The following is a 13,266-nucleotide window of genomic DNA, read 5'->3' on the forward strand; positions in this document are numbered from 1 at the left end:
GGTAGAGAATGCCAAAGGAGAGACGCTGGAGTTGTTCCATTCTGTTCATGGCTGGCTAATGATCTTGTATGAAAGAGACTGTCGCCGGCGCTTTGCTCCTGAGGACCACTGGTTGCGGAAGTGAGTCCTGGATCCCTGTACCGGGTCGTGTACAATTGTATGGCTTTCTCATCACAGCAGATCTTGTCATGACCATTTTGGACTCTGTCGCTTTGTTAGACATGGAACTTCCTTATTGTTCCTCCCTGCCAGCACCAGGCCAGGGTTGTTCCCTACGCTGCATTTGCCTTGTTTAATTTAAAGTCCCTGGTGAAGAAGCTTCTCTCTCTTCGTAGAGCGATTATTCTCAGTATCACTTGTACAGGGTACAAATTTCAAAAGCACCCAAATCCCATTTTCAGAAGCGATTTAAGCTCCTAAATCTCTTAGGTGCTTTTAAGAATGTTATCCCCACTGATTTTGCCAAGCCCTGTTTTCTCTGTGTGTTTCTCAGGGAGCTCTGAATACATGTCTTGCTTTTTTAAGGGACCTCAAACCCAGTGTGCTCTTCCAAGAGCTGGACAAAGACAGGAAGCGAGCTCAGCTGCTCTTGCAGTACATCCCGCATGTCATCCCCCACAAGAACGTGAGTGAGACCTGGCCAGGAGGGCTCTGAGTGCTGTATGCCAGGAGAATGGCTGCCCTGCTACTGCCCATCCTATGGGTGAATGAAAGGGACTTGAGTCTCCAGGGTTTTCCAGTGCTGAATTCACACCCCAAAAGCCCATTTAAAAATACAGGGGATACAGCTTATTAGCAATTCCTCATTTCCCAGCAAAAAGTTGCTAATAACCAAAAGTTGGCCATAGGCAAAAGGCCCATGCCCGAGACAGCAGTGTAAGGCAGCCCATGGCCAGGGACTGGCTGCCCAACAGGAGGTAATGTAGGAGTCCCAGTGCTGCAGAGTGGGAGGGGAGGGCAGGGCTGCAGCCTGGATGTCGGGGCTCTCCATGGGGAGTGAAGGTGCCGGGGGGGCCCACAGGGCTGTACTGTATTTCTCCCTGCACTCTCTGTGCTGCTCCCTGCCCTGGCTCTGGGATCCCAGGCTTGGCACATCCCAGTGCTTCCTTCCCTGGCTGTATGCACACAAGCCTGCCCGTGGACGGGGTTCTTCACAGGAGTGGGGGCTCTGGGATGTGCCAGGGTGAGCAGCATGTATAACTTTCACGAGGTGCAGTGCAGAGATTTATGACCCTGGCGCTGTTGGTCTCTCTTGGATTTTTTTTTTTTTTTTTTTTTTTAGAGGGTTCTTCTTTTCCGAAACATGGTGACAAAGGAGAAGGAGAAGCTTGGGCTGGTTGAAACCAGCTCTGCATCCCCTCACGTCACACACATAACTATCCGCCGCTCACGCATGCTGGAGGTGAGTGGCTCAGCCCTCAGAAGCAAATCTACCAGCCAGGAACCTGGTTTTGTTGGTGACTGTACTGTGAGTGTGTGGTTCAGTGCTTGCCCGGATCTTGACCTAGGTACCTCTGTGGGGTCCTTGCCATAGTATCTGTGGATGTTTAACAACAGAAATAGCAACAGTGTCTTTCTTTTTGCTCTTTGCCAGCCTGCAGGAGCATTTTGAGTGTGTGTTTGTTTTGTGTCGGCCTGTGTTTGAAGGGAAAGCTAAGGCCAAGGAATGAGTTGGTATCCAGTTCTGAATGCAGTCAGGTTCCTGATCATTCTTGTGGCTGTGAGTTCCACTGCCTAGGCCCCTCTCCTGGGAAGTTCTGTTTCGTGCACTCATGAGCCTCCTACTGTAACAGTTGGGGAAGGGCGTGAGCGTGGAGATCATTCTAGATGTGAAGAGCTGCAGTAACTGAGTGTGGAGATTCCTGAATGCGTGGCTCACCTTGCCCAGGTCTGGGCCTGATAGAGCACCACTTTCTGGCCAGTTGCCGATGGGAGTGGACATATTTTGCCACCTTGGGTGTTCGGGCATCCAGTAGTAGTGGGGAGTCCCAATGCCACGGGCTGACATAGCAATCCAAGGACAGATGCTGGGGTGAGGAGGCAAGTTCTTCAAAGTGCTTCCTTTGTCCTCTCAGCAGCACCTCAAACTTGCCTGGGTTCGCTTAGCCAGCGGCTCTTCATCTGATGAGGCTAGGCTCTGGGCTGGCTGGGAAATGGTGCTGTATGTGTTTGATAGGATGGAATCTGGCGCTGAGCGACCTGTTCCTTACCGGGCTGAAGGTTAACTAATAAGTACCTCAGAATATCCAACCATGGGTGAAATGGTGAGCTCAGGCCCAGGCTGTGCTGAGTCCCCGGACACATGGCTTTGTACAACTTGCAGAGGCCAACAGGATTGAAAGGTGGAATCAGCATTGTTTATGCTCATTTCCATTTAAAACAGATTAGGGCTCATTCTCTTTGCTGTCATGTATGCATCTTATTTAGAAAGCTCCTTCAGGCACCTAAAACTCTTCCTTCCCTAGTGGAGAGTCTGGCGGTGCTGCCTGTTTTTCCATTAAACTGTAACAAACTGTGAAAGTTTCCCTTTTATGCCTTGATCAGACCCTGGGACTTGACAGCCATCTGTGTTCTATACACACATTGCTCCTTTGCTGAGTGATCCAGTGTATGTTGACATGTTTGCAGCTAGTTGTCCAACTCTGCTTGCTATTAGAGAGAAAACATGCCTGCCTAGTCATGCAGCTGCATATACCCCCTTCGGAGCATGGGGGTCAGCAGAAATGTGCTAGATTCTGGCGGGGGGGAGAGGCATCTCTTGCTTTCACCAGCAGTAACAGGCTGAGCACTCTGCTCAGGATCTCCTCATCCAACAGATTTTTTTTTTTTTTTTTTTTTACCAATTTCAATTGTGATTTTCTCACATATTTATTACTGACCTAGTTGTGTCCCCACATTTCTCTCACCTGTGTCAGGGTCCATGTTTTCATGTACTAGAACAGAGGCCTGGAGGGAGGGGCCCAGGGCATGCATACCAGACCAGTCGGTCCCACTCAGTTGCTTTGGTTCTTTACTTCATGCTCCGTTGAATTCATGTTTGTGCTAGAATCTCACTAAATATAGGGTTTGCTATTTTCTCGAAGGCACAAGTCTCTTATTTGTCTATTAGTGAGCGCATGAACAATAAAACAACGTGTAATTGATGCTGTGCTACACTAAAAAAACCCTCTGCATTTGTCTAGCAAGAGTTTTAGCATAGCTGCTGAATAATCATTTCAATTCTCTTGTCTCCGGCCTTTATTCCTTTGCCCCTTTACCCTCTTGCTGCCTCTATAGGTAACTAGTGTGTGGTGTGTAAAGCTCTAATTGTATATATACACCATAATATACTAGTTGTGATGGTTTCCCTTTCCACACAACAGCACAATGAGTTTTCCCATCTCTGAAATGCTGCTTCAAAGAGAAGGCAGATTTCTTCCCAGGAATCCTGGATGTGGTGCCTTCCAGTATTTGTATGAAACAATATGTTCAGGAAACTTGGCGTGTTGGTTGGCATGTTCTGACCCCCAAATCCGTGGCATTAACACAAGAGTTTGCCACTGTCTTTGTGGATGTGAACTCCCACTTAAAATGCCGGTATACCATTTATATCCCAGTGCACACACCTGTCAGTGTTGCATGTTCGTGAAGACATTTGTGTGTCCTTCTGCATGGCTAATGTGTGGCAATTCTCACCTGGGCAGGATGGATACGAACAACTAAGGCCGCTGTCCCAGAACCTCATGAAGGGAGTTATCCGAGTGAAGTTTGTGAATGACCTGGGTGTCGATGAGGCTGGTATTGATCAAGATGGTGTTTTCAAAGAGTTCTTGGAGGAGATCATAAAGAAGGTGTTTGACCCTGCACTCAACCTCTTTAAGGTACTGATGCTGAGCTGTAGAAATAGGCTCTGTCTGCCCCCCAGTCTGAAATGACCAGTGAAAACTGGCTCTGGTTGTTCACAATACTGATGTCTTGTCTCATCATTGTGTTTGTGTAGACGACCAGTGGCGACGAGAGGCTGTATCCATCCCCGACATCCTACATCCACGAGAACTATCTCCAGCTCTTTGAGTTTGTGGGCAAAATGCTCGGGAAGGCTGTGTATGAGGTAAGCCAGAGGAGGCCGGCACGTGGATGTCTCCCGCTTTGGTGTAGCATTGCTCGCACACAGCCCTGGGGATGTGCAGACAAACTGCAGGTGTTGCATTCTGTGGGTGTGCTCCGGCAGGGTGAGGGGGGCAGAATGTCCTAGAGGAATGACGTATAAGAGTAATGCCGTCTTGCAATAGTCCTGTTGGGCTGGGACTCTCAAAGGGAATTAGGTGCCCAAATCCTGTGGACATTCAGCTCCCTTGGCCTCCTCTGAAAATGCCAGCTTTGATGGCCTTGCTTCGTGCAGTTTAGAGCCAGAGGAGACCAGGAGATCTGACCTCCCATATATCTCAGGCCATTGGATTCCACCCAGGTACCTGTAGATTGAGCCCAGTGACATGAGTTAAACCAAGGCATTTTAGTCTTCAAGGGACTCTGAACCGTTGTGTGCCACAGGCAGAGATCAGGGGAGACAGGTGCCACCAGTGCCCGAGGCCCCTGCAATGGCAAGGGAGTGAGTAGGTGAAATATGCCTAAATATCCAACTGAAAAATTAACTCTGTAGCTATAAAACATAAAAGAAATTGCCAGAGTCAGAGTACGTGGGCTCCCTCTGCTACCACCGTTGCTGCTGCTGGGGGATCCACTGCTGAGTAGTAGTAACATGGCATTGCTTTCCATAGGCAGCCCAGACCATGGGGTTTGCCAGCTGGCAAAGGATGGAGCCACGAGGGAAACAAATTTTTGCTTTCTAGCTGCCAAAAGCGAGTGTGTTTCATAGTTAAAGTGAAAGCCAAGAGGTGGGATTAAAGGGACAACTTGAGCTAAATACGAGGAGAATGAATCATCTCCCAAAAGAAGTGGTGGAAGCACCTAAATGGCATGGGACTAGATGGGAGGTAATCGCTGGGTGCTGAGGGAAGGGTTAGATGACTGGTGTAAGCCACTTCTAATGTCTGCAGTTCTCGAAGAACGCTTAGCCATGTCCCTGTCTCGCCCCATGGCACTCTTCATTTCTGGGCATGGTGAGGTGGCAACGGCTCAAGCCGCTGCATTAACGCCAACGCATTCATTGTAGTCATCCGTTATCTCCATACCCACAGTGCCATCTCTTTGAACAGGATGGATTCGTGTTCTCAAGGAGCTCGTGGGTGTGGGGAGGAATAGGGTCCCAGGTTCGTCCCATGGGGCTGGTAGTCTGTATCTGCTCTGCTCACAGAGAAGTCCCCATAACCCACTTGAGAAGCGGCTTTGGTGTGAGTAGAGCCTCTCTGAATCTGTATCCATGCTTGGAGTAGTATATTCAGGCCAGTGTCCAGAGCAAGGCAGTGGGACTCAGGATTCCTGGGTTCTCTTCCCTTCTACATCAGTGACCCACTGGGTCACCATCAGCATGTTACTTCTCTGCTCACTTCCTGATCTTTAAAGTAGGTCTTTAAAGTATTTGCTGCTTATCACAAGGGGCTGTTGTTGAGGGTTCATTAATATTTGTAAAGTGCTTTGAGAACTTCCCATGCCAGGAGCTTATAGAAAGGCAGAACATGACCTTTCCCCCCATGAGATGATGCTTCCAAATCCCAGAGATATCCGTTAGAGAAGGGGCTGCAAAGTGGTGGGCCTCTTAAGAGGATGTGATCTGTTTGGGTGGCCAAGCTGTCCTTTGTGCCTCTGTACAAGCCAGAAGCTTGCAGTTTGTCCTGTAGGACTGGCAGCTAGAGACATTGCCCGTAGCTAGTGCAAGTGGGGTGTTCACACGTTCTCTCTTGTGTTGATTGCAGGGGATAGTGGTGGATGTTCCCTTTGCTTCCTTCTTCTTGAGTCAGCTGCTTGGGCACCGTCACAGTAGCTTTTACAGCTCTGTGGACGAACTTCCCTCTCTGGACTCGGAGTTCTACAAAAACCTCACCTCGATTAAGGTTTGAGCAATTTGTTCCCTGCGTCCCCACTTCACTGTAACGTGCTGCTCAGAGGTCCAAATGATGATGCCAGCAGGGGTGGATGTAAACTTTTTGCCTGTCAGGGTAATTCCAAAAGCCCTTTTAAATGAGGTAGTGTGTCCTAATGACTAGAGCCTTGGACTGGGACTTGGGAGGGCTGCATTCTGTTCCCGGTTCTGCCACAGCCTGTTGGGTGACCTTGGGCAAGTCACAGCCTTGCTCTGTGCCTCAGTTTCCCCATCTGTAAACTGGGGATAATGAGTGATTTCCTTTGTAAAGCCTATTGAGATCTGTGAATGAGCAGCACTGTATAGGAGCTGGGTACTAATAATGTCCACAGACACTAAAACACTTTGTTCCTCCTGTGTTGAGGAGAGGTATTCTCTGTCTGACTGCTGCTAGAAATATTAGGGTTCCTGCATCTAGTAAATTCCCCCTTCCTGTGAGCCAGTGCTCATGTTAGCTATGAAAATACGTGCACTTGTAGGGGTGAACGTGGAGCCTAAAAGTAGGTGGCAGTGGAGGGTGTGGGATTTCTTGCCCCATGTAAAGCAGGGAAGGGAAGGTGCTCTAGTGATATAAACACAGGATTGGGAGCCAGGAATTCCTGCCTTCTAGTCCCAGCTCATACGCTGACGCCCTCTGTTACCTTGAGACAGTCACATATCCTCGCTGTCTCAGTGCAGAGCACCTGCGAGGATCCCTTACAGGGTGAGTAGTCTGTAAGTGCTAAGCTGCTGTTCTCAGTGGTTGTGCACTGATCCCCGTTCATCCCCTCTGTCATTCCATTAGCGCTACGACGGAGATATCAGCGACTTGGGCTTAACGCTCTCCTATGACGAAGATGCGATGGGTCAGGTAGGCCGTGCACATCTTTGTGCTAGTTTTCCCCTTCATATTTAGCCTCCTTTCTGCTCCTCTCTCTGTCTTTCTATTACTTTCCTCAGACCTGCTCAGAGTTACAAGCAGGCTTCTGTGCCCAGGCAGCCTGTTTCCTTGGTGACTGGGATAGGAGATTTCAAGCCTTTTGTTGTAAATTTCTAGCAGTTCTCCTGAGTGAGTGACTCCAGCTCAGCTGGTGTGTTCTGCCTGCCTGTCTGATGTTTCCAGGAAGAGGTTTCGATTGGAACCAGTTCTGGTGATCCATACACATCACTGTCCATTACTGTGGAAAAGCCTCTCGTGCCCCAAATAGAGAATTATGAATTCAAGCATTCCTCAGTGTGGGTCAGACGGGCTCCTGAGGAATTATGTTCTTATTTTCCTGATAGTGTCTTGTGCAAGACAGAGGAAAGAAACCCATGTGCAAGCTGACCTGCTTGCAGAGTACACTCTACATGGAATATTCTCAGTGTTTTCCCAAGAGGTGTTTGTGATTGTCTAGAATCAACCACTTTTTCCAAGTTTTGTTTGCATAGCTGCTTGATAACATGAGGTGCACTTTGTTCTGTTATACTTCTCCTTTGGATTCTTACAGGCTGTTTCAGATCTGTAATGCAGATACTCCAAAGGGGTCACTTTCAGTTGCTTCTAAATTTGTTAGCCTTGTACTTCTGTGGCTGAAATATGGCAGGCTTGTTACCGGTCTGAAAGTGAATTATTTTGGAAAGTGTGATCCAGAAGGATTCCCCCAGTTTGAAGAAACAATCGAGTAGAAAAAGAGAGACTTTTTCCTTTGTATACTTTTTTATTTAGCAAGTTTTGGGTGGAAAGTTGAAATTTGGCAGGGAGATGGTGGTCACTAGGTTGCACCCATGCCTTTTGGTGGTTTGTTGAAAACTGGTTACAATATCAGTTGTTAAAAGTTTTTGGTTTTTTTTAAATCACTTTGAACCTGTGCACTGGATTTTGTAGTGCGGCTTCTTACTGGACTGCCGGTGGTGCAGTGATGCTGCCCGCCGTGTTTAGTTTAGTAACATTCATTGACAATACTTTGCCTTTCCCTAAGATTAGTGAAGGGGAATGGAGAGGAAACAGGACTGCAAAGCAGTCTTGCTCCTTTAGCGTGAGAGAAGGTAGATGGGTGCATGCGGAAGGAGGTGGGCGCTGTTCCTTCCACCTGCTATGGAAAGGTGTGCATGGTAGGAGGCCTTTTGTGCCTGTTGCATAGTACAGAGTGCTCTGCTGCTGCCTAGCAAATATTTGAACACGATTGAATTTTTTAATTTGTTTTTTCTTATTTTAAAAAATAGGAAATGCCATACAAAATCCCTACATTAAATGAACCTAAGGTTACAAAGTAGAGTATTTGGAAGTCAGAAACAACAAAGTTAAGGTTGCGTGCATAACCTTAACTCTGCCCCCTTGTCTGAGTGCATTATAGTAAAGTCTTATTACATGATCTTTTACCTTTTTTTTTTTTTTCCACCAGACCCAGGCCTCATTCATTTTACACGTTGGACAGAGAATGAGGCAGGGTGTTTCATGAATCCATCTGGGGTCCTGAGAATCTTTGCCTCATTCTCTGCCATTGTGTGACGTGTTGTGAATGAGACTGGGTGTCTGCTGGAAGAGGGGTGATGTTCTTGAAGTTAAAGCCCTGTACTGGGAGCCAGGAGGATCTGGTTCTTTCCTTTTGCCACACTCCCTGTGTGACATTGAGCAAGTCCCTTATTCACTCTCTGCCTCCATTCCCCATCTTTAATATGGAGATAATACTTCCCTACCTCCTCGGGGTGTGACCAGGATAAATTCTTTAGAGTATGTGAAGCTCCCAGATGCTGTGGGGATGAGCCTAAAGAGAGAGGAATGTCCCTCTTTTGTCCTCTGCCTGGTGTGGGGTAGACCAGCCATTGGACCAGGCAGTGACTATGGAGGGTAAAAAATGCTGACCAGCAGCCTTCTTCTTCAAATCCTTTCCATCCTGTGCCTTGCAGGCCCAATCCAAAGCCCACAGAACTCAATGGGAGTCTTTTTATTAACTTCCCTGGGCTTTGGAGCAGGGCCTGAATGAGAGGAGGGACCTGCAGAAAAATGTGTGATCCTGGAATTAAGGTGGCTCATTTCCTGGCTTTTGATGGCTTCGATTTTCACCTTAAGGTTCTCTTGACTGTGTTTTGTGTGGGTTGCTCATGGTGGGTGGTAATGGAGGAAAGGTGACAAGCTAGCTCCATTGGCAAATTCCCTACAGTTCAGTTTCTGTGTTTGTACTGAACTGAAACGCTGAGTGGGAGTAGAAACGGGATGATTGATTAACATTTAAATCCTAATGTTTTATTGTAAAAGTAGGTAATTATTTTATGATAAGTCCCAGCTTCTGAAAGGCTTCTCTGTCCAGTGAAGTTTTCAGGCAGTTAATTAGCAATATCATCATTTCTTCCCTCAGCTTGTTTGCCATGAACTTATTCCTGGAGGGAAGACCATTCCTGTTACCAATGAAAATAAGTAAGTATGGCAATTAGATTTGTAAGGTCACCACTGTAAAATACTTCATTCTGGTTCCTTGGGCTTGCATCTGGAATAGATTGAGATGGATTGGAGTAGAAAGAGCCCATAAATATCTTAATAGAATTTACTGGTTACACTTCATTGGCAGAAATTGTATTCAATTCGATTTGCAAAATAAGAATTGACAATTTACTTTTTGAAACAGCACTTCTGAGGTCAAAGGCACACAGTCCGTGATATTCGTAGGGATTTAATGATGGTTATAGATACAGACAGATGGATTCAAAGCAATTCAGGCACACGGTCTTGAGCACAGAGGGCACAGATGCTCAAAGACACCTTGGAGCAGACAGATTCTCTCAGAATGATAGCATGTGGCAGTTGTATAAAACGCTGTTCTTCAGAAGATGCAGCGATGAATTCAAATGCAGTAGACAGTGGTGCTTAGACACAGGAAATCAGAAGAGACACTGAGCCCTGGAGCTATTTTCACAGATAACTATCTAAAGCTGGCTATCAGATATGTCAGCTGTGAAAGCCTAAAAACCAAGCTCCCCACCTCTTTTGTTCCCCAATCCCCATCCCCCTTCACCAGTTAAATCTCTATTATGCAGATGTGTGTCTAAACTCTTAATCTGCAGCGTGCTCTCTTTAACAGCAAGTCAGGGCTGTGTCCAACCTGAAGACTCATCTGCCTCGGCTGCACTTTACAATTGCGTGTCCCCAATCTTTGTCTTCCTCTGAGATCAGATCAGTGAGTTCCCATTTGAAAGGAATATCTTTTTGCTTGTCAGAAGGCTGGTCAGGAAGCAAGTCAAAAGTCCCGTGTGTCACTCTGCTCACTACACGCGTAATTTTGAACAAACACACAGAGGCGGCTAGGGAAAGAAAACTGGGGGGGAAAAATGCAATAATGGAGGAAATCCAGAATTGTTCTTGTCGTAGTCTTTGAGTTCGCTTGGGTTAGAAACGTAGCCAAGTTAAGAGGGTTGGTGTCTAATGTGGGCGGGGGAGGGAATGTAAGTAAAATGGCTGGCTGGCTGGATATCTGCAGAGATTGTGTTTCTGGTGGATTCTGACAGTGCTTCAAACAGACCCCTCCCTCCCCCCCTTCACTAACTAATGCACCTCGGAAAACTCCTGTTTCAAGGTATTGCTAAATCTGGATCCCTTGGGCTCCAAATGAGGGCTCTCCAAAGCAGGCTATATTTGTCCTATGAGTCTCTTGTGGAATCTACAGTGCTTGTAGGAAAATTGTTTTTATGAAAAATAAATAAACCCAGTAGTTCTAAGGAGCTGTTTAACAGCAACTAGATGATGTATGATGAGTGCTTTGACCATGTGCATATTATAAGTGCTCAGGATTATTGGAAGCCCTGTGTCAGTGCTGAGAAGGGCTGTCAGACCCGACAGGATGGGGGAAAGCAGCTGCTGTAAGACTGTACAAATACCCTGCTTCTGCAGGGTATGCACGGACACCCAGATGAAACGATTTTGGGTGTCAGTCATTTGGCTGAAAGAATTGTGGAGAGTTCTGCACAGAAGCTGCTGAGTTGGAAGAAGTCGCCATCTTTTTGTGCCTGCTCACCCATAGGAGTGAAATGTGCTCTGGGAACCTGGTGTACCACCCATTGAAGTCAGTGGTCATGAGTCTTTCCATCGACTTCAGTGAGCCCTGGATCAGGCCCCGCATTCCTTTTAGGCAGTGCATTGTAAACTAGAAAAGTGCCAGGCCAGTGCTACTGTGGTGAGTGTTCTCAACTGCTTGGTGCCTCTGATTTCCCCTCTCCTTACCTTGGACAGAATCAGCTACATCCACCTCATGGCTCATTTTCGGATGCACACGCAGATAAAAAGTCAGACGGCTGCGCTCATTAGTGGCTTCAGGTCGATAATTAAGCCTGAATGGATTCGGATGTTTTCTGCACCTGAGTTACAGCGGCTCATATCTGGTGACAATGCTGAAATTGACCTCGAGGACTTAAAGTAAGTGAGCAATTCAGTCACCTGGTTCTACTATCCAACAGGCCAGTTATGCAGTTAGATAGCAATGTTATTCTGAGGTTTGGTGCATGGAAATTAACTCCATTCCAGCCTTTTATTAACTTCTTCAAATTAAAAGGTATGGGACAAACTGGATGTCATTTCAGACGAGACTGGAGGAAGTACTAGCAAATAGAGCAAGGGAAGAGTCTTTCCCGGGAGCCAGTACAGGACCGTAGGATTAGAGGGACTTTCATTCTACCCTCTCCGATGCTTTTGAAGAAGTTTGCAATAAAGGGTGGATGTAGGTTTCAGGGAACATGAGCAATTCAAGCTCCTTTTGTGATTAAGCTGTGGATTTAAGCTCTGTCTATAGTGTGATGCAGCCATTCAATAAGCAGGAAGCTGTGAGCTGTCTGGTGTAGTGATGTGTAAGCATGTTGCTCTCTGTCCTTCCTCAGGAAACACACTGTATACTATGGTGGCTTCCATGGGAGTCACAGGGTCATTATCTGGCTCTGGGACATCCTAGCCAATGACTTCAGCCCCGAGGAGAGAGCGATGTTTCTAAAGGTAAATGTCTCCTAGCTCCGCTCCTGATAGAGTGCACCCGACCTGTCGCCTTGCGGGGCGGGTGCTGGTCATCTTTCCATTATCATCTGGACAAGCAAAACTGCTCTTTGCACTCATAAACCCCTTCCTCTGAAGCCTTGTCTACACTACCTCGGTAAGTCAACTTAAGTTATGCCACTCCAGTTATGTGAATAGAGACGCTCTCCTGTCGATTTCCCGTACTCTTCATTAGACCCCCTATATCGACACCCACTGCATCGATTGCAGGCCATCTACCGGTAAGTGTAGACATGGCCTGAGTGGCAGAAAGAACAATGAAAGACCTGAGCCCTGGAGTTCTGACACCCTCCTGTTCCCCACACTCCAGTGGAAGGAGGGTTCCTTTAAATGATTTTGTATTGAGGAGAGTATCCTGCTTGGTTATCGCCACTTGTCTCAGGGGAGGAACGACTGATGAGGAGCCGCTGTAACCTGCGGTGGGGAATGAATGCTGCAGACATCAACTCCCAGAGTAGCTTAAATGCAATTTATCATTAGAAAAGCCAGCTGAATGGTGCAGGGCAATGAGCAAACAGTTCCTTTAGAAGACACGTCTGGTTTTAGTTTCCAAGCCATGCTACTCTAATGATCAACAATTGCCAGTCTTTAATCAGGTCTCTTTTAGTTTGTTACCAGCTGCTCCCGGCCTCCGCTTCTGGGCTTTGCCTACCTCAAGCCTCCTTTCTCCATTCGCTGCGTGGAAGTCTCAGATGATCAGGTACGCGGCCAGAATGGATCTGAATAGCACTTCTCCAAGCTTTATGCATTGGAGATCCCCTCCTGAGGCCTTTTACAGAGCTCCTCCCATCCCTGCCCTGCTTCCACCCCTTCCCTGCAGCAACTAGAAAGCTCCAGTGCGTAGAAAGTGTCCTTCAGACAGCGTTCAGGAGACGAGATGAAAACATACTCACTTTAGTGTGGTGCACTCAGCTCCCCCCATGCCCCTGTTGCCTGCCTGCAGGTTAGTACCTCCCCTTGTGGTCTGCAGCCACGCTGGGTCACTTGACTTTGGTGCTCTCCTCCTGAGTCTTTGCTACTGTTGGGTTTTGTGTCCTCTGCAGGGTTAATCCCGGTTGAATTTTCACCAGGAGAAGTTACCCCTTAGTGCTAGACGGAGCCCTGAGAGACAGGATTACTGGGTTCTGATTCCCCCTGCTTCCGCCACAGGCTTACTGTGTATTACCCTGTGTACCCTGCCTCAGTGTCTCCACTTCTACACCAGGGTAATGCCTCCCTCCTTCATGCTGTGACTCGCTGCACAGTGCTCTGCCAG

The 13,266-nt window shown here is 47.4% G+C and overlaps 1 protein-coding gene across 8 annotated transcripts in view; it reads left to right on the top strand.

The window, feature by feature from the left end:
* The window catches only part of UBE3B (ubiquitin protein ligase E3B), a 36,321-nt gene that overhangs the window by 20,139 nt on the left and 2,916 nt on the right, over positions 1-13,266 (top strand). For 5 of the 8 annotated variants that reach the window (XM_073313119.2, XM_073313121.2, XM_073313120.2 and 2 more), the window contains exons 18-28: positions 6-120; positions 526-625; positions 1,283-1,402; positions 3,684-3,860; positions 3,980-4,090; positions 5,853-5,990; positions 6,804-6,869; positions 9,337-9,395; positions 11,202-11,384; positions 11,843-11,954; positions 12,619-12,711. In XM_073313119.2, the coding sequence (XP_073169220.1) occupies positions 6-120; positions 526-625; positions 1,283-1,402; positions 3,684-3,860; positions 3,980-4,090; positions 5,853-5,990; positions 6,804-6,869; positions 9,337-9,395; positions 11,202-11,384; positions 11,843-11,954; positions 12,619-12,711 (1,274 nt within the window). Of the gene's footprint in view, positions 1-5; positions 121-525; positions 626-1,282; positions 1,403-3,683; positions 3,861-3,979; positions 4,091-5,852; positions 5,991-6,803; positions 6,870-9,336; positions 9,396-11,201; positions 11,385-11,842; positions 11,955-12,596; positions 12,712-13,054; positions 13,259-13,266 lie in introns of those variants that run through there. The other 3 variants (XM_073313126.2, XM_073313127.2, XM_073313125.2) reach the window with 3 other exon arrangements.

Source organism: Lepidochelys kempii, chromosome 15 (assembly GCF_965140285.1).
Source record: "Lepidochelys kempii isolate rLepKem1 chromosome 15, rLepKem1.hap1, whole genome shotgun sequence".
NCBI lineage: Eukaryota > Metazoa > Chordata > Testudines > Cheloniidae > Lepidochelys > Lepidochelys kempii.